Raw genomic sequence first — 27,327 nt, forward strand, 5'->3', positions numbered from 1 at the left:
GGGAAACTTCTAGTATTGAACAACTCTTGTTTTAAAAAGTTGTTCATATTAAGCCACAATATTTATTTAAAAATGTTCCTCTTTCGGATGCCTGGGTGGCTCAGGAGTTGAGTGTCTGCCTTCAGCTCAGGGCATGATCCGGGTCCCTGCGAGGATCCTGCTTCTCCCTCTGCCTGTGTCTCTGCCTCTCTCTCTGTCTCTCATGAATAAATACATAAAATCTTAAAAAAAAAAAAAAAATTTCCTCTTTCAAGTAGCAAGTTTTATCACAGTTAGGTCCTTAAAGGATGTTGAGAAACAAATAGAGACTGGGCTTGAAAATTGCCTGAGCAGGGGATCCCTGGGTGGCTGAGTGGTTTAGCGCCTGCCTTTGGCCCAGGGCCTGACCCTGGAGTCCCAGGATCAAGTCCCACATTGGGCTCCCTGCGTGGAGCCTGCTTCTCCCTCTGCCTGTGTCTCTGCCTCTCTCTCTCTCTCTCTCTCATGAATAAATAAAATATTAAAAAAAAAAAAAAAGAAAATTGCCTGAGCAGACAAAGCCAGTTTAGTCATACAAGCAAAGCTTAATTTAGCTCATTTTGTAAGACTAATTTGACAGAGGTCATTTCTTGCTTATGCCTCTGGAAATCATAACCAAAACTTCAACTGTTTCCCAAGATTGACACAAGATAACCACTGATCAATTTCCTATCTTTTATGAAAATTCTAATATTAAAACCAATCACTGTAAAAAAAAATAAAGTCACTGCTGTCTCACTACATAAGCTGCTTTATAACAATATACCTATGCCCCTGAAACTCATTCTGTTTTGATTTGAATGCTCCTAGTTTGCAAACTGTCTTTGCTGTGTGCCCAGTAAATAAACTTTTATTAATCACTACTTCCATAATTCATTGGTTTTCTGTTCTTTCTGAACTTTTGACAAGAACAACTTTAAAGCTGAAATCCTCTCAGTTTAGCTTGTAGCTTCAAGATAATTCAACACCATCCATACCATTCGGCCATGTTTTCATTCTCCTGAGATGTTTTGTTAAATGGAATCTGGAATCCCAGAGATTCTTCCTCTCATTCTTCCTGCCTGTGAGGTCGCTACAGGAGGGCTGGGTCCCTCAACTCAAGGCCAGAACTTCATTGAGACTGCCCTCCTTGCACAGCTGCCTCTCTGGATTCCAGTAGCCCGCTTCTCTTTTTAGGCCTGGGCTCTGCAAAACCCTTGTGGTTTCCTACACCCTGCCCACAACTTTGTAAATAGTTCCTGTTCATTATTAAATTGGCCAGTTGGAACGCACCAGCTATTTCTTGCCAGGACCCTTACACACTTGGTAGGATTCATTTACTGAGTAACTACTATATCCCAAGGAAGAATAAAATGATAAATTAGACAGTTAATACTCTCAAGGGGGCAGCGTGGGGAGTGGAGACAGCCACAGGAACAGATGATTGATTATGTCACAACTTGATAAATGATGCAGAGAGGCATTGGTTGGGGAGGTGGGTGAGTAGAAGCATAAAATATTTAGAGGCAAGGGCAGATTCAGAGAAGTTGTCTTGGTGGAGACCTGGTCAGGAAAATTTAGAGGCAAGGGTGTGGGTAGAGTGGTCAGGAGCTGGGTGAGAAGTTTACAGCCACAGACATCAGGGCCAGTCAGCGTGTGAAGGGATGAGAGGGGAGGAGGGTCAGGCGGGGCCAGACTATAGAAAGCCTTGTCCTGCAGGGAGGGGTCCTTCCTTTCCATTTGTTTATTCCCCCTCTCTTTCTCCACCAAGGGAAAAATAATGACATAGGTGAAGTCTGCAGCCTCCTACTCATAACCCTTAATCCTGCCCCACTCTCAGGACTTGACACTCCTACTTCTTTGGCTTGAAACCGGTCTTTTCTGTTGAAAAATCACTTGCATACACCACCTGCACATCCGAAGGTCTTTCAAAATGGCAACAAGACAATATGGTAAACCAGTCCTTGGAGATGAGTGCATGTTCCCAAATGCATTCTAGACGCCCTAACAGCCAGAGCCACCTTTTTTTAAAAAAAATAATAATTATTATTTATTCGTGAGAGACAGAGAGAAAGAGAGAGAGGCAGAGACACAGGAGAGGGAGAAGCAGGCTCCATGCAGGGAGCCCGACGTGGGACTAGATCCTGGGTCTCCAGGATCATGCCCTGGGCTGAAGGCAGGTGCTAAACCGAGGCGCCACCCGGGCTGCCCCCACCTTTTCTTTAACAGCAGCAGACAACAGCCTAAGGGAGAAGGGTGACAGTGATGCTGGCAAGAGGGTAAAGAGTGAAGCTTCACTAAAGTGGGGCTTTGGTCCAAAGTAGTCTGTGTAGGTGGGCATTTTTAAGAGCCACTATTTATCACGCTGTCTAGGCAAATCCAGGGCGCAGGACCTATGTGTCTTCCCTCCCTACAGCTCAAACTACAAGTGGTTTCCTTGCGAGGCAGAGCCTCCTTGGCACATTCCTGCCCCGCCTGAGCACAGCCAAATGCCCAGGGCTGCGGCTCAGGAGGCTTCGTTAATCAAAACCATCACACGGCCCCCTCCCCCTCCTGTTTTCTCAGAACCTCGCGTGAGCACCGCTGCCTTGGGCTGCCCCCAAATGAGTAAGAGAACAGGGCAGGGCTCAGGACGAGCGGTGGGGGATCCCCGGGTGGCTCGGCGGCTCGGCGCCGCCTTCAGCCCGGGGTGATCCTGGAGACCCGGGATCGAGTCCCGCGTCGGGCTCCCCGCATGGAGCCTGCTTCTCTCAATCTCTCTCTCTCTCTCTCTCCGTCTGTCTCATGAATAAATAAACTTTAAAAAAAATTTAAAAATGAATCAAAACAAGCGGTGGGCATGGAGTCCTCCAGGCGGACTGGCTGGTCGCCGCCCGCAGCCGTCCGCCGAGGAGGCCCCTCCCCCGGGCGGGGTCGCTCCGGAGTCGGCGGCCGAGTCCCGCCCCCCGGCCGGAGCCCTAAGTCGGCCCCGCAGAGCGCGAGCGGCCGCCGCGCGGGGCATGGGGCGCTGAGGCCATGGACGGCTACAGGGGCTTCCTGGGGCTGCTGGTGTCGGCGCTGCTCGTCGGCTTCCTGTCCGTCATCTTCAGCCTCGTCTGGGTCCTGCACTACCGGGAGGGGCTCGGCTGGGACGGGACCGCGCTCGAGTTCAACTGGCACCCGGTGTTCATGGTCACTGGCTTCGTCTTCATCCAGGGCATCGGTACTGGGCACGCCCGGGGGGCACGGGGGCCCGGGGGGCAGCGGGGCGCCGGGGGGCAGCGGGGGCACCGGGGGGGCAGCGGGGCGCCGGGGGGCAGCGGGGGCAGCGGGGGGCAGCGGGGGCACCGGGGGGCAGCGGGGCGCCGGGGGGGCAGCGGGGCGCCGGGGGGCAGCGGGGCGCCGGGGGCAGCGGGGCGCCGGGGGGCTGCGGGGCGCCGGGGGCAGGGGGCCGGGACCGCCCGAGACGCCCTGCAGGGGGCGGCTGACCCGTACGGCCGCCCCACTTGGCGGACTCCTCGCCGCGAGTGCCCGGGGCGCCCCGCAGGCATCCCGGGCCCAGCACCCCGGGCCGAGGACGGAGGCTGCAGCGCCGCGCGTCCCCACCCTGGGCCCCTAAGCCCCCCAGTCGCCCCCGGCCCCCGAGACGCCCGTGAGGCCTTGCTCCCAACTTTCTTCAGGGCTGCAGATTAGGAGAGGAAGGCAACGGGGTGGGGTGCGGGGGGGCGAGAATTTGCCTTCGGTCCCATCCTCAGCCCCGGGAGAAGGGCCGCGGCAGCCGACGGCCGCGGGCGCTGAAGCCTGGGCTCTGGCGTCGCTCCGCCCAGGCCGTCAGGGTCGGGAAGCCGCCAGGCCCCCAGGGGGTGTTGGGCCCCCCGCCGGGCCCTCGGACAGCCTGGAGCCCAACTTGTTGGCGTGGCTGCGCACCAGCGAACTCCCCCTGCGGGGCTCCCTGCGGGGCGCGGGCCCCCGGGATGCTGCTGCCTGAGCGCTGAGCCCTGGGCCCTGAGCCCTGAGCCCGCCCTGGGCTTTGCTGTGCACGCTCCGGGCTGAGGCTGACCTGACCCGGAGGGCGGGCCCAGCTGGTGGCCGACTTTGTTTTTGCTTTGGGGATATAACTGACATAAAGCATTACGTGTTTCATGTGTGTGACGTGGCCATGTGTATGATTACATATAGGATTTATATAAATCGGGATGGTCACCTCAAGAAGTCTGGTTAACATCTACCAACTCACATAACTACACACTTTTTTTTCTTGTGATGACAACGTTTAAGATGTACTCTGTTAGCAACGTTGAAGATCTACTTTCCTAGCAATGGCTCAAATATACAATATAATGTTATTAATGTAGTCCCCGTGCTGTACCTTACATCCCCAGGACTTATTTTATAACTGGAAGTTTATCATTTGGCTTTGTTGTTGTTGTTGTTGTGTGTGTGTGTGTGTGTGTGTGTTTTAAGATTTTATTTATTTATTCATGAGAGACAGAGACAGAGACAGAGACAGAGAGAGAGACACAGGCAGAGGGAGATGCAGGCTCCATGCAGGGAGCCTGATGTGGGACTCCAGGATCAACCCTGGGCTGAAGGTGGTGCTAAACCGCTGAGCCACCCAGGGATTCCCCTGGAAGTTTACCTTTTGACCACCTTCACCCATTTTGCCTGTGGGCCCTGCGCCCCCCCCCCCCTTCCCTCTAATCCCTGGCAGTTTTTATTGTGGTTGTGTGCTCAGTGTCCTAATGTTTCCTTCTTGGGCTGATTGGCTGGAGGAAGCTCTAGCTAGTGGTGCAAGCAGACAGCATTTATTTGTAACCACTTTTCAAAAAAATGAAGTCAAGGCCTGGCAGATGGAGTATTTAGAAGAAGGTAGAAAGTGGTGGGCTGGTGTTCTATCTCAGAAGGTAACGGACTATAAGTGTAAAGGCTTCAGGAAGAGGTGCCCACCTCTAGATTGAAACCTCTAGCCTTGTCTCTGAGCAGGCTGCCTTTTCTCCACCAGTATGTGGCTCTCCAGAACAAACAAATGAACAAAACTCCAACCTCATTCCCAAATAAAAGACTTTTGTTTCCGTGCAAAACTTGTGCTGCAGGCGTCCCGCAGGTGTGGCCAGCATCTCCCCCTCCCCCCAAGTAGTGGCAGACATTGCTACTGCTTGGTCCACCTGGTTTGCAATAGGCGTGGGGGTGCGAGTGCCATCAGCCAGCCAAGTTAATGTTACGTAAGCTCCAGTTATTTTGCCATGGACCTAAAATGAGAAAAACATACTCAAGTTCCAAAGTTGCTGTCATCAGAAACACTCTTTCCTGCATGGTGGAGCCCATAAGTGTGGCCAGAGCTGTCAACATCTTCTGTTTGTTCAAAGAGTCTCTTGATCTCTTCCAACTAGACTTTAGAGCAGCTCCTAATACCAAGAAACTTCCCAGAGTATTCTCGTAATTGAGGGTAAGAGAAACACAGATGGTATTAGTTGTTTCCTGACTTATCAAAGAGGAGATGGTCACAAAACAGTTGCTAACGTTCATTGAGTGCTTTCTGTATGCCCACTAAGTGCACTCTTTCACAGGTATGTAAGGATAAGTCAAGGCACAGAGCAGTTAAGTACCTTACCCATGGAAGTGATATGTTTTCAGTGGCCTTATTTTCAAGCTTCATTTCTCTGCCTTTATGGCAATATGCCTACTTCCTGCAAAATATTCTTAAGAGGAGCAAAAAGCTTCATCTAAAATACACCTTAAAATTTGTTATTGGGCAGCCCGGGTGGCTCAGCGGTTTAGCGCCGCCTTCAGCCCAGGGCGTGATCCCGGAGACCCGGGATGGGTCCTGCATGGAGCCTGCTTCTCTCTCTGTCTGTGTCTCTGCCTCTCTTTCTCTCTTTGTCTCTATGAATAAATAAAATGTGTGTGTTTTTTTTTCATTGTTATTTGTGTTAGAGTCCATTAGAGTTTTCCTAAAAAGATTTCTAGTTTCTCTAAACTTTGGGCTTTTCTTAATCTGTTTATACTTACTTTTGGGCAAAAACATGTAAATGGTGGATGCCTGGGTGGCTCAGCTGTGTAAGCTGAGTAAGTGTCCTACTCTTGATTTCCTCTCAGGTCATGATCTCAGGATTGTTGGGGATTCTGCTTAAGATTCCCCCTTCCCCACCCCCACCCTCAGCAAAAAACATGTAAATGGATTTTTTTTTAATGGATATTTTGGAAATTTTCATCTGTTGCTTTTGTGCAAACCTTGTTTTCTTAAAGCTTAGTTACTGTATTTCTATTAGTTTTGGAATGTTTGTCCTGTCAACACTCCCCATCCTGTTTACTATTTGGATTCCAGACTTGCAAAGCACTTTAATCAGATAATGCCCTTAATTGACATAAACATAAGCTTTTTCCTACCTACAGGCGCATGCATAGTACTCCTGAGTTTTTGCAAATCTTGCTGGGCCAGCATCTCCTCAGATCCAACAATAGAAGGTCTTCAGTGGAAGGATGTACAGTAAATAGTTGACTTTGCAGGCCAGGAGGGAAATACATGTTACAGACTAACCATATTAACACAGGCTTTTTTTTTTCTCCCCTGTGTAATTGTTTCAGGGAGGAAATTTTTAGGTTTTGGTGTTTCAGATCTCTAGTAATGCACATGATGCAATTGAGTTTGTCTGTGATGCACAAATATTTAGAGATAGGAAGGGAAGGCTAAAATATGGTCATTAAGCATAAAAAGCCTTGCAAATACAATTCCCAAACAGTAAACAATATTTAAAACCATTTGAGAACAAATAAGAGACTTGGGAAGCACCTTTAAGAAGTAAGCTCTGGAGTAAACATAAAAGTTACAAAATAAATGTGTGTGCATGGGGTACACGAGGTACCTACACACGGGAGCCCAAATATATTTTGGGAAATAACACGGGAGCCCAAATATATTTTGGGAAATATATGTAATTCTAAAATAGAGTATGACAGAGATAGGATATCTAAAACAAAAATTTAAGCTAGTGGGGGGTATCTAGTAAACATGAATGAGGAAGAGTTTCAAAGAGAACTTTAGAGGAGGCTTTGTGTTTCTCTAAAAGGAATGTTTCCCAGGAAATCAGAGAAACAACCCTTGAAAAGAAGGCCACAGAAAAGATTGAAACAAATAAACCCTCTCAAAGTGGCAGTTGACCTTTTAAAAGGTTCAGCAAGGTGGAATGTGTTATTTGGCGAAGGGTAGAAAATTCAAGTGTATAAATTTGGTGAATAGAAGTCTCAGCAATTCTATACTCCTTCCTTTTCCATCTGCTTGCTGTATAAACTAAAGGGAGAGAAACTGAATAGTCTTAATTATCTCAGGTTGGCTTTGTGAGAGAATAGAACTACATTTCAGTAACATTTAAAACAAAAAGAAACTGAGTATTTCTTTTTTTTTTTTTTTAATTTTATTTATTTATGATAGTCATACAGAGAGAAAGAGAGAGAGGTAGAGACACAGGCAGAGGGAGAAGCAGGCTCCATGCACCGGGAGCCTGATGTGGGATTCGATCCCGGGTCTCCAGGATCGCGCCCTGGGCCAAAGGCAGGCGCCAAACCGCTGTGCCACCCAGGGATCCCCGAAACTGAGTATTTCTTAAAAGGCAGTTGGCATATCCTATTAATACATCTAAAAGTGACCAAATTCCACGTCAACTTAAGTGTATTTGCAAAGGCTCTTGGGGTAGAGCCTGGCAAAGAAAGTGATGGAGAAAGTGCCGCAGACACTCCAAAGTCAGCCTTGGGGACACCACTGATAATAAAACCTACCAATTGTAGGTAGGTAAAGGGAGGGTTTTTACAGAGCATAGGCACACAATTCAAGGCAACCCAAAACACATTTCTTGTTATAAATAAATGCATGCAGATCTCTTTGTAACTGATGAATGTGTTTTAGAAATGATTTTGTTCACTTTTGTCTGACACCTAGAATGACCCCTAGAATGGCAGATGGTAGGCCAATAAATAGTTATTGGATGAATGATTGGTTCTGTACCATCATTAAATTGTTAGTAACAGAATGCAGTTCTACTCATTTGTAATGATAATAATAGCATCTAAAGTAAAAGTGCCCTCCCTTGTCCCTCAGTGATCATCCTGTGTAGCCAGTTTGGCAGCACTGATTTGTTAGAGAAGAATGGGCATCATATTATATTGGAAATGCATTGTTATTCTAAAGGCCTCAGGCTCATGAGTACTACCTGTGCCTCGTTGCCTACGGAAAGCCATCAAATCTCCCCTTTTCCTTCTGCATCATTAACTTTCACCAGCCATTGGATTATCTCCAACATGTTACAATTGCTATCATCTTAAAAACAACCATACTCTTAACCCCATGTTCCCCCTTCAGCCACTGTTTCAATTCTCTGCTTGCCACAGAACTTTTTGGAAATTTTTGTCAATACCTGCAGTACTGACAAAAAAATACCTCCTAATTCCTCTCCCCCATTCTCTCTTGAACCGACTGCAGTCAGGGCTTTCACTGCACTGCTTCACTGAAATTGCTCTTAACGTAGTTACCACTGGCAAGCACTTTGCGGATTCCAGTGGTCTATTCTCAGCCCTCATCTTGCCTGATCAGAAAGCAGCATTTGGCATAACTGATCCCTTCCTCCTCCTTGAGACACTTCCCTCACTTGGCTTCCAAGACACCCAGCACTCTTGGCTCTTCTCTCCTCGCTGGCTGTGCCTGTCAATGTCCTTTGCTGGTTCCTCCTCATCTCCTCGATCCCTTAAATGTACAGTGCCCAAAGCTCAGTCTTCTGACCACTTCTCCTTTCTTGATGCACTCATACCCTTGGTGATCTCATCCAGTCTCATAACTTTAAACACCCATCTACTCACTGAATCTGATGTTTATGTCTTTGGCCTGGACTTCTCCCAGGAACTCCAGACCCACGTACCATCTGTCTACTCAAACTCTCTATTTGGACGTCAAATAGACATGTCCAAACCTCAACTCTCCATCTTCTTCACACCTCCAAAACCACTCATCACCCAGGTTACCCATCTTAGTAAATGGTAGCTTCATACTTCTTAGACATTCATACAGTCATCCTGGATTCCTCATTTCCTATCATACTTTTCATCCAATCCCTCAGAAAATTGAATAGACTCCAAACTCAAAATACAGTATTATCCAGACTCTGACCATTGGCTGTTTTAGTTATTTACTCCTTCATTGTCTGTCTTTTACTAGAATGGAAGCTTCCTTGTCTGTTTTTTTCACTGTTGTATCCATGGTGCATAGAATGTTACCTAACATATAATTGGCATTCCATAAATATTTACTAGGGGCACCTGAGTAGCTCAGTGGTTGAGCATCTGCCTTTGGCTCAGGTCATGATCCCGGGGTCCTGGGATCGAGCCCCATGTTGGGCTCCCTGCTCAGCGGAAGTCTATTTTTCCCTCTCCCCCTCACCCCCCTCTCCATGCTCGTGCTCTCTCTCTATCTCAAATAAATAAAATCTTTTAAAAATTGTACTAAATTAAACCAAGGGCCATACCTACAAGGATGGCTTGTAAAGTACATATGTGAAGTGGTATAGTATCCACCAGAGTGTCTTTCTGTGTTCAACTAAACATTCAGAAACACAAGACTGCCAAGACCATGCTGGGCACCAGCATACTCAGAAGGATGAAGGACAGGGACCAGAGCTTCCTGCCAGGGCAGCATTGAGTATCCTATTTCAGTGGGCATCCTTTCTGCAGTAGTTCATGTAGCAGCCTCCAGAAACTAGCCTCTCTCCACGATAGTTCAGACACCAGGAGATGAGAGTGGCAGTGGTGGGATCAAAGCTTAAGTGCCCCATGCCCCACAGGAGCCAGTATCTTTTGTAATACTCTAGAGATCTGGTTTCCAGTTTCCTTGCAGGGGATATACAGTGAGCTGAAGAGTGCCCCCCCCCCCCCCCCGATACATCCAACTCCTAATCTTATAGACCTGTGAATATGACCACAGTGTCTGCAGATGTAAAGTTAAGGATCTCAAGGCAGCGGTTTAGTGCCGCCTGCAGCCCAGGGCCTGATCCTGGAGACCCGGGATCGAGTCCCACATCGGGCTCCCTGCATGGAGCCTGCTTCTCCCTCTGCCTGTCTCTGCCTCTCTCTGTGTGTGTGTCTCTATGAATGAATAAGTAAAATCTTAAAAAAAAAAAAAAAAAAAAAAAAAAAAAGATCCTGATTTAGAGTGGGGCCTAAATCCAATGACTTGTGATCTTATAAAAAGAAATGAAAGATCTAGAAAGATGTAGATAGAGAGGGGAAGGTGATGTGAAGATGGAGGCAGAGATTGGAATGATGTGTCTACCAGTAACCACCAGAAGCTAAGAGAGAGTTTTGGACTGGATTCTGCCTCAGAGCCTCCAGAAGGAACCAGTCCTGCCAACACCTTGATTTTGGACTTCTGGCCTTCAGAGCTGTGGGCAAATACATTTCTGTTGTTTGAAGCCACTCAGTTTTTGGTAATTGTTATGGTAGCCCTAGGAAACCAACACAGGATATAAGGGTTATCATTGCACCTTGGAAAGCCCAAAGTTTGGCATTCTTATCAGGTATTTATAGATTTTTTTTCATTGTTTCTCCCAGTCCATATACAGTTTACCAATCGGGGTCACTTTTATCATAAATGACATTGCCTAATAACATTAGTGTGAAGCCGCTGATATCTGTTTATTAGGACAGTTAACCAAAGATCAGATTCTCATGCAAAGGAAGGTAAATGCTGTGTGTGTGTGTGTGTGTGTGTGTGTGTGTGTGTGTGTGTGTGTGTTACAGGTGGGGGGGTACTGTAAAGAATTGGAGAGTGCCTAGTCTGGACAAAATAGGAAACCTCTTAGCTACAGCAGATTGTGGCTACATGGGGATGCCAATAGTGGCTAGAGCTTCCCATTATCCAAGAGAATCCAGATTTTTAAAAACTGGTTTGATCTAAAAGTAAACCAGCCGCAAAACCAAAACAAAACCCGTAAACATTGTGCTGATCAAACAAAACAAATCTATGGACCAAATCCAGTCCATACCTTACAGTTTACAGGTGACTTCTGCTGGAGCGTTCTGTCTTAACTTTGTGGGGTTTAAACATTTTCCCTTAAAAAGTAGAACAATTAGATCAAAAATCTGTTATAATTTTTTTTCCTGTAGGAACTTTCTTAAAAAGTCAAAAAAGGCTTGGAAATAACTGTACAGACTTTGGCTGTACTTTTCTAAGTCCATTCATTCATTCGGTTTTCATGTATCATACGATTTAATTAGCATACATATATTAAGCACTTACTGGATGCCAGACACTGTGTAAAACAAATGAGTAAAATATAGCCTTGTCTACAGGCTGTACTTACTTGAGTTTGTTAGAGCTAAGTTACGATTTTCTTTTTCTTTTTTTTAAAGATTCTATTTATTCATGAGAGACACAGAGAGAGGCAGAGACACAGGCAGAGGGAGAAGCAGGCATCCTTCAGGGGGGGCCCAATGAAGGACTTGATCCCAGGACCCTGGGATCACCACCTGAGCCAAAGGCAGACCCTCAACCACTGAGCCACCCAGGCGCCCCAAGTTATGATTTATTTTTTAGGAAACCTGAGCCCTGTGTATTTAGAGCTGGCCAGGATTTGAAGTTCAGTTCCTAATTTTAGAGATCAAATGGTCAGACAAAGAGGTGTTGTCAGAATCAATACTACTTATAGTCTGTTATAATATTGATATGAGGTGTGAGAAAATATACTTGCTGTCTCTAACAGTGCAGGATTTCTGGATATTTATAAATGTCTAGCAATTAATTGACTTTTTCTCCCTTCATACACTATTTTGTACAAAGTGGCTGCCTTTGTGATGGTTTCAGTGACTTTAAATAGATACTTAAGTGCCAAGATACTAAAACAAATCTTCCAAATCATCCAAATCACTTCCTGCATTTTGATTTTTTTTTAAGATTTTATTTATGTATTAATGAGAGACACAGAGAGAGAGAGAGAGAGAGAGAGAGAGAGAGAGGCAGAGACACAGGCAGAGGGAGAAAAAGGCTCCATGCAGGGAGCCCGACTGAGTCCCGGGCCCCCAGGATCAGGCCCTGGGCTGAAGGCAGGCGCTAAACTGTGGAGCCACCCAGGGATCCCCATTTTGATTCTTTAAAGGTTTTTAGTTTCATGATAGTCATGTAGTGAGACAGTCTGAATACACAGGCATGTTTCAAAGCTCAGATTATTATTATTATTATTATTATTATTATTATTATTATTATTATTATTTTGCAGTGGCAGATAGATTTTACTGGACTGGGACACACTGGGGACCCTCACCCATGACACAGAGTGGGGGTGAGGTTGAAGATAAAAATCTAATGGGTCACTTGTGGTAGAACCACAGAGTCTAGCTGTGCTGGATGAAGGGGAGCCGAGGGCCGGGTTTTAAGCACTTGGCGTCCAAGCATCTGGCCCTGTCAGCCACATGAGGGTGCCTCGGTGACCGTCCTCAGGCTCCCCTGCATGCTGAGCTGGGTTCCTGTGGGGACAGTCAGGCTCTGCGCAGCTGCTGACCGGGTGGTCGGGGCGCCCTGCCCCTTTCCTCAGGTCACACTTGGTTGAGCTGCAGGAAAGCCGCTGCTCCTCTTCCTCGAGGGCCCAGAGCTGCTCCTGCAAAATCAGGATGTGTTCCTCAGGCTCCTCTAGTGACATTCTCTCTTCCGTGTCTTTTTCCTTCCTTCTCTCTGGCTCTTCCTCATCTTCTGTTCCATCATCGCGGCCACATCCCTGCCCGGGCCCCGGAAAGCTTGGGGGGCGCCCCAGGAGGGCGGGCATGGTGGCCCGGGGCGCCCCGCGCAGGCCCTGGCTGCCAGCCCTCCAGCCCTCGGACCTCGCGCCAGGCGGCCCCGGGCGAAGCCTGCCCGCCCCGCCCCCGCCCGCGGCTCCTGCTCCCTCCCCCCCACTCCTGCCTCCCCCCCCCCTCCCCGCCCACGGCTCCTGCCCGGTGTCCCTGCTGCTGCGGGGCTGAGGCTGAGGCTGGGCTGCTGCTGCGGCCCCGGGGGGCCTGGCGGGCTGCGCCTGCGCAGTGCGGGCGGGGCCCAGGCTTGGGGCGCTTCCAGGTTCAGATTCTCTTTGCTAGCCAGTGCCCCAGTCTTTCCAAGAAGATCCCTTTAAAAGGGTTCTCTGCCTTTACGTGTAACCTTGAGGTCTTTGTACAGCCTGGTACATGGCGGGGGTGGGGTGGGGCACGGGGAAATTAGTTGATAATCCTGCTTGGAATGTATACCAAGGGTGTCAAAATAATACTTTATTCAAAGAATTAAGAAGTGTAATGGATATATCATATTTAGGTGTTTTAAACTTGCAGTGTACTTCAGGGCGCCTGGGTGGCTCAGTTGGTTAAGCATCTGCCTTGAGCTCAGGTCGTGATCCCAGATCCTGGGATGGAGCCGCTATAGGACTCCCTGCTGGGTAGGGAGCCTGCTTCTCCTCTCCTCCCCGCTCGTGCTCTCTGTCACTATTTCTGTCTCTCTCTCAAATAAATAAATAAAATCTTAAAAAAAAAAAAATAAATTAGCGCCTACTTCAAACAAACCACTTTTCTTTTATTTGGGGGTTCACTTAAAGCTTATGTAAAGTCGTCAAGTGGGCCCAAGTGTAGGGTACCTGTTACTTACTTGAAAGGATCCTTTGGTCTTATACTAGCTGTAACACTTAGTTCAGCAGTACAGATTGTCTTGAGTTTTTGACTTGTGCATTTTAAAAGAGGATCTGCTCAATTTCTGGGGAGATATGACAATCAATGGACAAAATAGACATGGTCCTAACCTTCATGAATCACAAGACTTAAACACAGAAGAACTAGAGTCAAGTTGTTTTCTATGTCTGGGGACATTCCTCCTTCCAAGTACCCCTCTCCACATTCTAAATTTGCATTACCTGCCATAAGACAAACCTGCATATAGATAGTTCTGCAATGGTATGTGGATGGAAAACCAATGTCAAACCAGAGATTACATTTTATGTATTTTTATTTTTAAATATTTATTTATTTATTTGTTCATGATAGACAGAGAAAGAGAGAGAGAGGCAGAGACACAGGCAGAGGGAGAAGCAGGCTCCATGCCGGGAGCCCCACACGGACTCGATTCCGGGTTTCTAGGATCGCGCCCCGGGCCGAAGGCAGGCACCAAACCGCTGAGCCACCCAGGGATCCCTAGAGATTACATTTTAGATAGTATATATTTTCACATATTCATGAATTGATGAAGCAGTGAGGACCTGAGAAATTTTCTAATAATTAAATTCAATTCCAAGTTACTGTATTTTCACCTTTATTTGTCCAAAAAATTATTACACATGGGTGTTGATTTCCTTTTTCCTTTCTTCCTTGCTTTCTTAAGTTTATCACAATAGCATACTCCACTGCCAATGATTTTTCTTTTAAAAAGATTTAAAATTTGCTTCTCACATATATGTGTTCATGTTTCCCTTCATTTTCTGGGGGTAAATGATCCTTGCCAATGAGGGCCTCTAACAGAAAACCCTTGTTTCAGTTACAAGTAGCTGTTTGATGCCATTTCCCCTCCACACGGGCCCATGAGACCTTTTTCTTCCTTCTCGCTGAACCTCAGGAATGGTGTCTAGGTAAATGCCAAGCCAAAGAAGCAAGATATAGTTAAATTCTGTTCTCTAGGCAGTTTTTATAGTTGTTAAGGGTAGGTTCTTGTTTAAGAAATGTGGTTCAAAAATAAGAAAGAAGAAAGAAAGAAAGAAAGAAAGAAAGAAAGAAAGAAAGAAAAAGAAAGAAAGAAAGAAAGAAAGAAAGAAAGAAAGAAAGAAAGAAAGAAAGAGAAAGAAAGAAAGGTGGTTCAGTCTGTTAAGATTGGCCTTTCCTTCGAAGTCCACCATAGTTGGCTTATTTTTTTTTTAATTTTTTTTTTTATTTATTTATGATAGAGAGAGAGAGAGAGAGAGGCAGAGACACAGGCAGAGGGAGAAGCAGGCTCCATGCACCGGGAACCCGATGTGGGATTCGATCCCGGGTCTCCAGGATCGCGCCCTGGGCCAAAGGCGGGCGCCAAACCGCTGCGCCACCCAGGGATCCCTAGTTGGCTTATTTATACATTTTTAAGAACATTTAAACACCTTATGCAAATACAGCATTTTGCAATTATCCCTCATTTATCTAAAGAGCATTTTAAATATTAATCAACTATGTAACAGAACTTCTTCAAACCCAGGATAAGCAGAAAACCCCATGCCTCACATGAGAGGCTCTCCAGTTTCCACAGGCTGCCTGCTTAGTAGAGATTTATTCACTGTTAGGTTTGTGAGCTTACAAAAATACTGTTATAACTGTAAAACTATTAGGTACTCTTTCAATCATACAGAAAGTAACATAACAGATCCCCATGTATTCATCACCCCAATTTTACAGATGTTCTGATTTTTGCTAAGGTAAAAATTTATAAACTAGAACTTAAAGGTAGTAGGAATAAAAGATAATACAGGATGATAGAGGGAGGGTAAGCATTCTAACTGAACAAGAAACTAAAAGAGGAGATTGAAGAACTTTGAACTAGATCCACAGACTGAAATACCATAATTGCTTAGACTTGTGTGAATCAGAGGAAAGCTCCTCTCCTGCCCTAGAAGCCTCTAAGGGCATTCTTCTCTGGTAATAGAACAATAGGTATTATTGGTAACCCCAAATCATCAATAAAAGGTTAAATTGTGTTCCATTTATGCTACTGCTGGAGAAGGAAAGTCAGTGTGCAACCAATCTAAAAACATTGGAGTAAATGTGAAAGGTTCAAAAATCCAGTTTTAATATGTAAGGGGGAAAGATTTTAGTTATATTGCATTCTTCTGTGATGCCCATTGTCTTTAGAAGACACAACATGAACACACTCATGTACTCGGATCATGGAATGACATCCCAAGCATCTGAGAATTTTCCTGGTAACCATTGTAACTTAGTTACAATAACTACTCTTGACTTCTAACATCAGAGGTTAGTTTTGACTTTGGAAAAATTTAATATAACAGGATCTAGATTGGGGAGAAAAGGTTGTTGTAATATATTGTTCATCATTTGCCTTTCAAGCAAATGTCTTCCAAATATTTCCTTTTCACATGTAGATGTTCAAGTTCCCTCAACTAAGACGAGGGCAATCCCTGGATGATAGGATGATGATGACAATGATGATGACAAAAATAATATTAATTTTAAAACACTAATTGAGATTAAGCAAGCTACTTACCCTCTCGGTGCCTTAGTTTTCTCCTCTAGATGATGGTAATAGTAATTGTACCTTGCTCACAGAATTGAGGTAACAATTATAATGTAAATGTAAACATGTAGAGCACTTAGCATGGTGCTTACTATGTACTAAGGGCTCAACTGTGTGTGTGTCTGTGTGTGTGTGTGTGTAATAAATGAAGTTGACCCAGAAGAGGGCGAGATGTGTTATTAGATTTTTTTTTTTAAGATTTTATTTATTCATTCACGAGAGACACAGAGAGAGGCAGAGACACAGGCAGAGGGAGAAGCAGGCTCCTCGGGTGGAGCCTGATGTGGGACTCGATTCTAGGAGCCCAGGATCACAACCCAAGCTGAAGGCAGAAGAAGCTCAACCACTGAGCCACCCAGGCACCCCATTAGATTTTAATATTATCCACAATTTTATTTTACTACTACATGATCACACAGATGGCAAAAGGCTCCACTGTGTGGATGAAAGGTCACAAAGTCATTGGGTAAAGAGGCATTTGCTTTCCTTGGTAAGTAGAAAATCATATATGGTATGCCACTGAATCAGAGGAGAAAAAGCATAAGGAGAAACCATGTGGCTGAGTTGACTCCAATTTTATTTCTAGACTTTGATCAACCCGCAGAAAGTGTTTTATTTTTTATATTTTAAAGATTTTATTTATTTATTTCACAGAGAGAGCACAAGCAGGGGGAGTGGCAGGCAGAGGGAGAGGGAGAAGGAGGCTTCCTGCTGAGCAAGGAGCCTGATGGGGGCCTTGATCCCAGGACGCTGGGATCATGACCTGAGCTGAAGGCAGACACTTAACTGATTGAGCAACCCAGGTGCCCCAAGAAAGTGTTTTACATTTATTTAAAAAATATGTATGGGGGGATCCCTGGGTGGCGCAGCGGTTTGGCGCCTGCCTATGGGCCAGGGCGCGATCCTGGAGACCCGGGATCGAATCCCACGTCGGGCCCCCGGTGCATGGAGCCTGCTTCTCCCTCTGCCTGTGTCTCTGCCTCTCTCTCTCTCTCTGTGTGACTATCATAAGTAAATAAAAATTAAAAAAAATTTTTTAAATAAAAAAAATATGTATGGGTCATATAACACAAATAAAACTAATGAAATCTGAATTAAGTCAATGGATTATGTTGATGTTAATTTCCTGGTTGTGATATTGTGCTGTGGTTACAATTGGTAACACCATATGTTACCAGCTGTGTGAAGAGTATATGGGCTCTCTTTGTATTATTTCTTAGAACTGTATGTAAATCTATAATTATCTCAATAAGAGTTTTTTTTTTTTAAAAACATACTAATGGAGCTACATCCTTTGAACCCAAGACTGTTCTATGCTCAAGGTTCAAGGAGAAACAGCAAAACATATTCCTGCCCTCAGAGAGGATGAAGTAGGAATGAGAAGGGACTTTGAACTAGCTTTTAGAAGTATAGGGGCACGTGAGTGCACTTACAGGTGGATTTTTTTAAAGATTTTATTTATTTATTCATGAGACACACACACACACACACACACACAAGAGTGAGGCAGAGACACAGGCAGAGGGAGAAGCAGGTTCCACATACGGAACCCGAAGTGGGAATTGATCCTGGTTCTCCAGGATCACTTGGGCCAAAGGCAGGGGCTAACCACTGAGCCACCCAGGGATCCCCTACAGGTGAATTTTTTTAGAAAGATTTTATTTATTTATTTGACAGAGCACAAGCTGGGGTGGGTGGTGGTGGGGGGGAGGGAGTGGCAGGAAGAGGGAGAAGCAGGCTTCTTGCTGAGCAGGGAGTCCAATGTGGGGCTTGATCCAAAGACCCTGTGATCCTGACCTGAGCCAAAGGCAGACACTTAAGTGACTGAGCCACCCAAATGGCCCTACAGGTGGATTTTTTTCGATAAACATTCTCTACAGCACTGTAAATGTATTTTCCTTATGACTTTCTTAACATTTTCTTTTCTCAGGACGCCTGGGTGGCTCAGTGATTGAGCATCTGCCTTTGGCTCGGGTTGTGGTCCCAGAGTCCTGGGATTGAGTCCCACATCGGGCTCCCCACAGGGAGCCTGCTTCTCCCTCTGCTTGTGTCTCTACCTCTCTCTCTGTGTGACTCTCATGAATAAAGAAATAAAATCTTAAAAAAAAAAACTATTTTCTTTTCTCTAGCTATTTCATTCTAAGCATACAATATATAATATAATACGCAAAATATGTGTTAATCAACTTTATGTTATAGGTAAAGTTTCCAGTCAACAGTAGGCTATTAGTAGTTAAGTTTTGGGGGAGTCAAAAGTTATATGCAATTTTCAATTGTGTGGGGGTCACTGATACTCCTAACTTTGCTCAAGGGTTGAGTGGTATAACTTTGTTTAAGGGTCAACTTGTCTACCTGGTTGTACTAAATAGCTTGAAAAGATTGACTGAATATAGAAATGATTATCCTAAAAGTCTCCATGTCCTCAAGGAAACGTAGCCAATCAACATTTATGAGATATCCATATATGCTCTAAAATTAGTAAGTAGCAATCCTTCAGATTTTGGATTAGATGAAAAGAATACTATCTTAATGGTGAGGACTGTCAAGTGTTGTGGAATGGAACCAAAGAACAGGAAGAGTGACATCCTGTGCTGAAAGCTTTAAAGAGGCCGAATTCACATCTTTGTAGGTGTATATGTGTTTCTGCCTGAGATGGATTAGATAGTCTCATATGTTTTTGTGATCCTGTGAAGTTCTACATATTCAAATTATAAATGTCTTTAGTGGGAATGTGCTCTCCCCGCCCCGCCTTGCTGGGACTAAGCAATATACAGGATACACTGCTGATACAATAGAATCCATCTTCCAAGGAAATATTCTTCAAACTTTTTCAACCTGCCATACATTTTCAGATCTCTAAATTTTGCCTGTACTGGAGGGTTGGGAATAAGGATGGGCAAAGACAGGATATTGTCTTCAGAACAAAAATTAATTGCATGCTGGCTAAGGTGATTATATGATTGCTTAAACCAGGACACTTAAAAAAAAAAACAGGCTTTCAAAAATGTTTTTGTTGAAGTCTAATCTACATGCAAAAATGTATATATATAATATATAGCTTGATGAATCTTCCCTCAGTAAATACCTATGTAACCAGCACCCAGATTGAGAAACAGAATATTAGCAAGAAGATAGAAAAACCTTGTATGTTCCTTTCCAGTTACTATACCCCTCCTCACAAGGGCAACTACTATCTTGACTTTTCTTATTGCAGAGATGAATTTTGCCTATTTTTAGCTTTCACATAAATTGAATCCATACAGTATATACTTGTTTATGTCTCATTTCTTGGCATCGGCATTATGGGTTAATCCATATTGTTGAATGAAGTTGTAGTTATAGGTCATTCATTCTCTTTGTTGTGTATTATTCCATGGTGTGAATATATGACAATTTATTTATTCATTCTATTAATGATGGTAATTTGGGGAGTGCCGAGTTTTTGGCCACGACAAATGGTGCTGCTAATAATATTCTAGCGCATGTCTTTTGGTAAACGTGTACATATTCCTCTGGAGTATGTACCCAGGAGTAGAATTGCTGGATCATATAAGTTTAGCTTGAATAATTACTGCTGGTTTTCCAGAGTGTTTGTTGTCATTTAAACTCCTGTCAGCAGAACATGAGACCTCTCTGCCTGCTTCACATCCTCTCCAATACTTGGCATTTTTCATGTTTAGCCATTCAGATATATGATAGACATATACTCATTTGATTTTAATTTGCATTTCTCTGTTGACTAATGAGGTTGATATTTTGCTTATGTTTGTCTCTATTTTTGGATATAATTTTCTTGTAAAATACTTGGGTAGACTCTTTTGTCTATTTAAATCTTTGTGTGTATTTTTCTATTCCTTAGTCTTTTCTTGTCAAACTAAGACACACTTCTATGAAAAAAACAGATCATAAGATTAACAATTTAGTTTTGGATTTGTTGAGTCTGGGATATATGGAGGCATCTATATAGAGACATCCTGAAGCTGTTGAGTTATGTGGGTCTGGAGTTCAGAAAAAAGTTCTGGGCTGGAGATATGAATTTTGGAGTCCCTGCCATGTGGGTAACATCTCAGTAAAAGAGTGAGGGAGGTCACCCACAGAGAAAAAGTCTTAGATCTGAGCCTGAGAGCCACCAGGGTTTGTTCATAAATTGGGAGTAAAGAAGATAAGGGCCAAAGAGCCCAAGAAGGAACTCATGAGAGGCAGGGAAAAGGGGAGAAGCAGAAGCCAAGTAAAAAGGGTTTCATGGAAGGGGGGGTGTTCAGTGCATTGAAGTGTTCTGCTGGTGTTGATTAAAAATAACAACACCACATTCTGTCCCCTTTCCTCCCTTTCTAGCCATCATCGTGTACAGACTGCCATGGACCTGGAAATGCAGCAAGCTCCTGATGAAATCCATCCATGCGGGGTTACACACCGTTGCTGCCATTCTCGTAATTATCTCTCTGGTGTCTGTTTTTGATTACCACAATGCCGGGAATATCCCCAACATGTACAGTCTACACAGCTGGGTCGGACTGACGGTTGTCATACTCTACATCTTACAGGTCAGTGTCTCAGGGTCTTTATAAACATAATATAAAAAGTCAACCAGCTCTGATACCTTAGATGTTTTCTGTATATTCATATTTCTTGGAAATCATCTTCTCGTTCCCCCAACTAGGCCATTTTGTTTCCATTGTGAGTATTCTTGCTTGAGGGGCCACCAGAACCACAGAATTCTGGCTTTAAGCTCTAGTGTGAGATTGTATTTATTTATTTATTTAGAGATTTTATTTATTTATTCATGAGAGACAGAGAGAGAGAGAGAGAGAGAGAGAGAGAGAGAGAGAGAGGCAGAGACACAGGCAGAGGGAGAAGCAGGCTCCATGCAGGGAGCCCAATGTGGGACTCGATCCTGGGTCTCCAGGATCACATCCTGGGCTGAAGGCGGTGCTAAACTGCTGAGCCACCCGGGCTGCCCACTGAAGACATTTTTATTAAGTTAAAAAGACATTAGTGCTTGCCACCTTTGTCATTCAACCTTCTTTTAGAGATTTTAGCTACAAAATAATTTTTAAAAAACTGTAAAAGTAATAGAGAATTTGTGACCTTTTTTCAGTTTGCAGATCGTGTAATGTATGCCTGGTAACCCAAGAGATGACTTGGGTAATAAGAGCATTTGGAAAAGTGGCTGGCTATGATAGCCACTCATAATTCAATAACTTTTGCTTAAACTAGAAACAACTACTTAAATAAGTAGAATTCATTTATAATATGGATATATAAATTATACCTAGGAATAAACTGAACAATGAGGATATAAAATATATAGAATATGTAAAATACTATGAAATCTTTTTGAGAAAACATGGTATAGATACCATGTTAATAATAGAGAAAAATTAATATAAGAGTATCTTTCACTCTTCAACCATATTTATGTTTAATATAATTCTGAGTTTAAGCCCAATGGGAGTCTTAAACTTGCAAAGCAAATATCCAAGGATAATCAAAAAAATTTTGAAAAAGAAGCAAAGGGAGATCTGCCTTATTCAAAACAAGTTATTAACATGAAAGTGAAAAAATATAGTCATGGAAAGAACAGAAAGGACAGAAACTGTCCAAGTACGTATGAGAACTTTTCCTATGACACTATGGTATTTCAATTTAGTAGGGAAAGAATGCTTATTTAGTAAATATTACTGTCATAATTGGTTATCCATTTGGAAGAAACTAAAAAAAAAAAATCTGTCAGGTTTCTTAAGTTAAAAGTAAGAGAGGAAGCAGTGTCTTTTTGAATCAAGACGAATTCAGGTGGAGGTTCTTGGAGCTGCCACTTGTGGGTAGAGAACAGGAAGTCCCACTTCCCTGGAGCAGCAGCAGCTGCTCTCTTGCTGCTCGCTTCCAAGGCCATGACAGCCTGCACTTCAGTCCCAGAGTTTAACTGTGTGCGGACCATGCACCGAGTCTGTTTGGAGTTTGCCTCCACCCAAGAACAACTCAGAACCAATCCTACCACAGAGTATGAAGAGTGCGGGCGGGAGAGATTGGCAAGTTCAGATCCTCTTACCTTAGCATCGTAGGGGGTTGGCTTAGCTTCCATGTCTGGAATTAGCTGCCAAGTGAAGCCAGTGTCCGGGTGGTTTCGGTAAATAAAGGAAGGAGGGAGGCAAGGAACAAAGGCTACAACCAGAAAAGGCTGAAAGGTCTTCCTTCTTCCTCATGTTTACCTATGGATTATAAAGCATTTCAAGTGTCGAATTCTTTTCTACTTGTGAGATGTAGCCTCTGGGGCATTTTAAAAAATAACAAACTACCAGAGGTCCAAACTGTACTCTCTCGGGTTGTGTTCTCTGGATATCTGACCTCTGCTTCTCTCAGCCCGTTGCCAGGAAGGAGATAAGTGGTTCCTGAGATCCTTGAGCCTACCCAGGAAGGAGAGGGCCCATCTTTCCTGAGTCCATAGATTAAACTCAGCAAAAATGTATTTGGGTCTGCTTGTACCTTAGGTGTTCTCTTGACCAAGGCACTTGGGTTGGACCAGCTTGGATCATCTGATCTGCTGCCTGCCCCCTGCCCAATTCTCCAGCCCCAAAAATAGAATCATAGGAATGATTCCCCTACAAAGCAAAGATCCTATATATCTCTTTTGAAGAAGAAATTAATCTGAAATTTCTTAATGACAATCTCCCCCCAAATTTTGCTGACATATCTTTTCTTTTCTTTTTTTTCATCTTTCTGAGATGTTCCTTCTCTCTGCTTCCAAAGCATCCTCTTAGAATAGTTCTCAAAGTCTGATCCATGGAACTCTGGGTGAGGTGTGGGGAAACCAAGATTTTCAGGTGGTCTTTCTGTTCAGAGCAGTTTCCATGATACTAAGATAGTATTTATCTTTGTCTCAGTTTCTTACAAGGGTTCAGGGGACTTTTCCAGAGGCTGCATTATGTGTGATATCCTATAGAACTGAATGTGGACTGGGTGACGGGCATAAGGAGGGCACTTGATGGGTTGAGCACTGGTTGTTGTACTATATGTTGGCAAAAAGAATTTAAGTAAAATACTTAAAAAATTAAAATTCAAAAAGTTAAAAGCGGAAAAAAAAAAGACTGAATGCAGAGACAAATAGAGGAATCCAATGATCCACTATTAAAATGATTTACAAACATGCCACCTGGCTTGCTGTTTTTTTGTTTCACACCATAGAGTTATTTTTCTGTAAGACATGTTATTTATGTAAATATGTAGTGAATTTATTATCATTGTTAAATGAATCAGTATTTTTAGAGGTTTCAGCTTTAATTTCTAATATGATAAATACCAAAAGACTTAACCCATATAAATAAAAGCTCTTTGGGGTTCTCCATTTTAAAAGCCTTATTGTATGTATTTAGAAGTTACAAATCATGATAAAATTAACTGTTATGATTCTACCATCTAACCTAATTTAGAAAACAGAACCTCTACCCCCTCCTACCTCAATCCCATACTCTCTACTCACCTCAACCTCTAGGGGTAGCCATGCTCTGGAAGTTTTTCCATCATTCCCTGTTTTTCTTTATAATCTTACTGCATGCCATGAATCCCCAAACAAAATGTTTAATTTTGCTTTTTTACTATTTAAAAAAATATTCTCTTGATATTCATATTCTGTTGCAACTGTTTTTCATTCTACCGATTCAACTATATAGATTCCTCTAGCTGTACTCATTTTTACTTTTGTACCCCACTATACAAGTATGTTATGAATTTACTTATCCATTCTCCTGCTATTTAGACATTTGGACTATTTTCAGTTGTTTTCTGTTACGAACAATGCTTTATTGAACATTCATGAACACATTTCCTGGACCTCAATGCAAAGGTTACTCTGGGTGTATATTCTTGAGTGGAATATATACTCAGCCTAAACAAGAAATGCCAAACCGTTTTCCAATTTGGTTGATCCCAGTGTGTACCTGCCAGCAGCATATAAGAGTTCCCATAAGTCATATCTTTGCTAACTTGCAAATAACATGCATTCTCTGCAAACTTTTTAATTATTGCCAAACTAGTGGGTTTAAAAATGATGTCCTTTTGTGGCTTTAATGTTTATTTCACTGGTTATTCCTGTTTCTCTTCTAAGAAATCTCTGTATCTTTTGTCCATTTGAAAAATGAGGTTTTTTTCCTTTTCCTTGAAGATTTATAGTTCTGTGTCAGATTCCTTTTCATTTATATATATTGCTTATATATATCTTCTGGTTTGAAGCTTATATTTTCTCTTTTGTTAGTATTTACTGACAAATGGAATTCTCAATTTTAATGAAACAAATGAATCTTTTCCTTTAAGGCTATTATTTTTTATTTTGTTTTGGTAACTTGTTTGTGAGATCTTCCCCACTACTGAGGTCAAAACAAACCAGATTCTCAGGTTCTACTTCAGAACTGCACAATCAGAAACTCTGGGTGAGGGGCCTGGCAGGATGTGCTCACAAGCCCGTCAGGTGATTCAGAAGCATGCTGTTTGAGATCAGTTTGCCTAAGAGAAAAGCTTGTCTGCTTTAATCTGTTAATATAGTCAATTATGTCAGTAGATTTTTCTAATATTAAACTTGAGTGAATTAAAAACATTTTTAAATGTCTCAAGACTCTCTTTTGCTCTCTGAGATACTCAAGTTCTTATCTTTAGTTGTTTTATTTGTGTGCTAACTAGGCTTCTCAGAAAGGTCATTTCACAACTTAATGACTTTTGTTAGCAGGAGGAAATCCAACCTCTCACTTCTTTCTTGCTCAGATCCAGAGAGCAAGTAGTGTTTAAAAACACAGGATTTGCACTCAGGGAGACCTCAGTTTGAATCAGGTCCCTCCAATTGTAGCTGGTGACCATAAGACAGATTATTGAACTTTTCTGAACTTAGTTTGCTCACCTCCAAATTAAGGCTTTTGATACATCCTTTACAACATCATAATCAAAGCCAAATAATGCACGGAAATGCTTGCCTCAGCTTAGCATACTGGAGTGACACGAATCAGCTATTGTTATTAGAAGTATAAGTCTTGTGGGAGGCTCCTTTGTGACCTGAAGATGGCATTTAAAGTTTTATTTCTATTATAGATCCTAGACACCTTCATGATTGAGAACATACATTTTATGGCAATGAAATTTTGTTCATTAGTCCATCAATGTATTCAACAGTTAAATACGTATTGTATTTTAGATTCTTTGGTAGGCTCTAGGGGATGCATTGTTCCACAAGACAAGCATGGGAGAGAAAGGGAGATTGTGAATGTTGGGGTGAATCTATAGCTATGTCTCTGCAGGTTGCAAAGCCCAGCTGGAAAATCGAACACCAACTCTATTGTAATTGAAGGAAGGAGGGAATTGTTGGCTTGGGATGCTTTTTTTGGTTTGTTTTGTTCGGTAGCAGAGAAGTGAGACTGTTTTTCCCATGAGGTGGTAATAAAATCATCTGATAGTAGAAGGCATAGAAGACAGCGAGTAGTTTAAGGAAGAGGGAACATAGAGGACCAGTTGAGAAGTGGGACAATAAAAAGATTGTTGAGCAGTGTTGAAGTGCTCCTAACTGTAAACATCATAACCATGAATTTATAGTGATGTTATTTAAGTCTAGTAGTACCTAGTAGACCAGAGATAGTCCTGAAGACGGCTGAGCCAGTGCTGGGATGTTGCCAGGGAGATGGGATGCAAGACAGTACGGCAAGGAGATGTAGGATATTGACAGGGGAATGTAGTGTTCAATTGTGTATTGTCTCTCTTAATAAACAACTGTGGACATATTCTAGTTGCTGCTGATTAGATATTTTAATCCCAGGAATAAACATGCTTATAACATCTGGAAAATGGCCTAAGACAGGGCTTCTCAAAGTATGGTCCCTAGAACAGCTTCGTTAGCATCGCCAGAGAAATTAGAAATACAGATTCTTAAGTTCCATTCCAGACCTACTGAATCAGAAACTCTAGGGATGGGGCCCAGCAATATGTGCTTTAAGTGCAGGAATGAGTGAGTATATAAAATAGCAGAAAAACGAGAGGACTTCCATATAATAATCTGTAAATCATTTGATTGCTCATTAAATCCAACTTTACGGTTAAAAAAAGAAAAAGCAAATCATACCTAATACAAAAGCTAGCTAGGCAGATATTTCCTAGTTTCATTAATGTTGTTTGCAAATAAAAGCTTTTTTAGGTCTCAAAGTTCACACATATATTTTTTTTAAACTCATTTGTTTCATAAAGTGAGATAAAACTGGAGTAGTAAAATACATTTGTAAATGAGTAGATAATAATTAGTAATTAACTGAGAAAGCCCAGGTATTTACTATAGGAACTTTAAAAGTAAACTTTTATTGTCTATTTCCAATTATAAAAGTAATATAAATACACATTAATTTTCAAATTTATAAAATACAGAAAAAATAAAGAAAAAAACAAATATCATTGATAATGCCATAATCCAGACATATCATTATATTTTGTTTTATTTCCTTCACGCATATATTATGCCTATGAATATACATTTAAAAAATTTTTTTAATGTAATTGGGGTCATACTACATATTCACTTTGATATCAAAATAATAATTTTTAAATGAAATTTTATTCTTCTTTAGCTCTCTTAAGAACTCCATTGTGGTGAAGAACAGCTTTCTGTAGGTGATGGTTCCTAAACACTGGAGCACTTTGTTTGCCAATAGTTGGCTCTTAATACATGTTTGAGAGTGAAAGTAATGGAAGATTCCACTGCCTTCACTTTTAGGGGGTTTTCCAGACTGCGGTTAACCCATATCTCTGAAACAATTCAGGTGAATCAAAAGCAGTGGCCTTCAAACTTTAACATGTATTAAGAATTGCCTGGGCATTCCGTTAAAAAGCAGATTCCTGGGCCCAACTTGCAGAAGTTCTGATTTAGCAGATTTGGATATGTCCCAAGGGATCTCTTTAAAGAAAGGTGCAAAAAAAATAAAAAATAAAAAAATAAAATAAAGAAAGGTGCAAGTGTTTCTGATGCAGGTCTTCTATGAACAACACTTCAAGAACCACTGACTTAAAAGGACAAAGCTGTTCTGTTTCAGTCCACTAGGTTTTGAGCTACCATACTGCTTGTAAGATGGTAA

The 27,327-nt window shown here is 42.8% G+C and overlaps 1 protein-coding gene across 1 annotated transcript in view; it reads left to right on the forward strand.

The window, feature by feature from the left end:
• Positions 1-2,902: 2,902 nt before the first annotated feature.
• Positions 2,903-27,327, forward strand: part of CYBRD1 (cytochrome b reductase 1) — a 30,885-nt gene continuing 6,460 nt past the window's right edge. The window contains exons 1-2 of the mRNA XM_025994056.2: positions 2,903-3,199; positions 20,570-20,778. Coding sequence (XP_025849841.1) covers positions 3,013-3,199; positions 20,570-20,778 — 396 coding nt within the window. The 5' untranslated portion in view covers positions 2,903-3,012. The remainder of the gene's footprint in view (positions 3,200-20,569; positions 20,779-27,327) is intronic.

The sequence above is a fragment of the Vulpes vulpes genome, chromosome 3, assembly GCF_048418805.1.
Source record: "Vulpes vulpes isolate BD-2025 chromosome 3, VulVul3, whole genome shotgun sequence".
Taxonomy (NCBI): Eukaryota; Metazoa; Chordata; class Mammalia; order Carnivora; family Canidae; genus Vulpes; species Vulpes vulpes.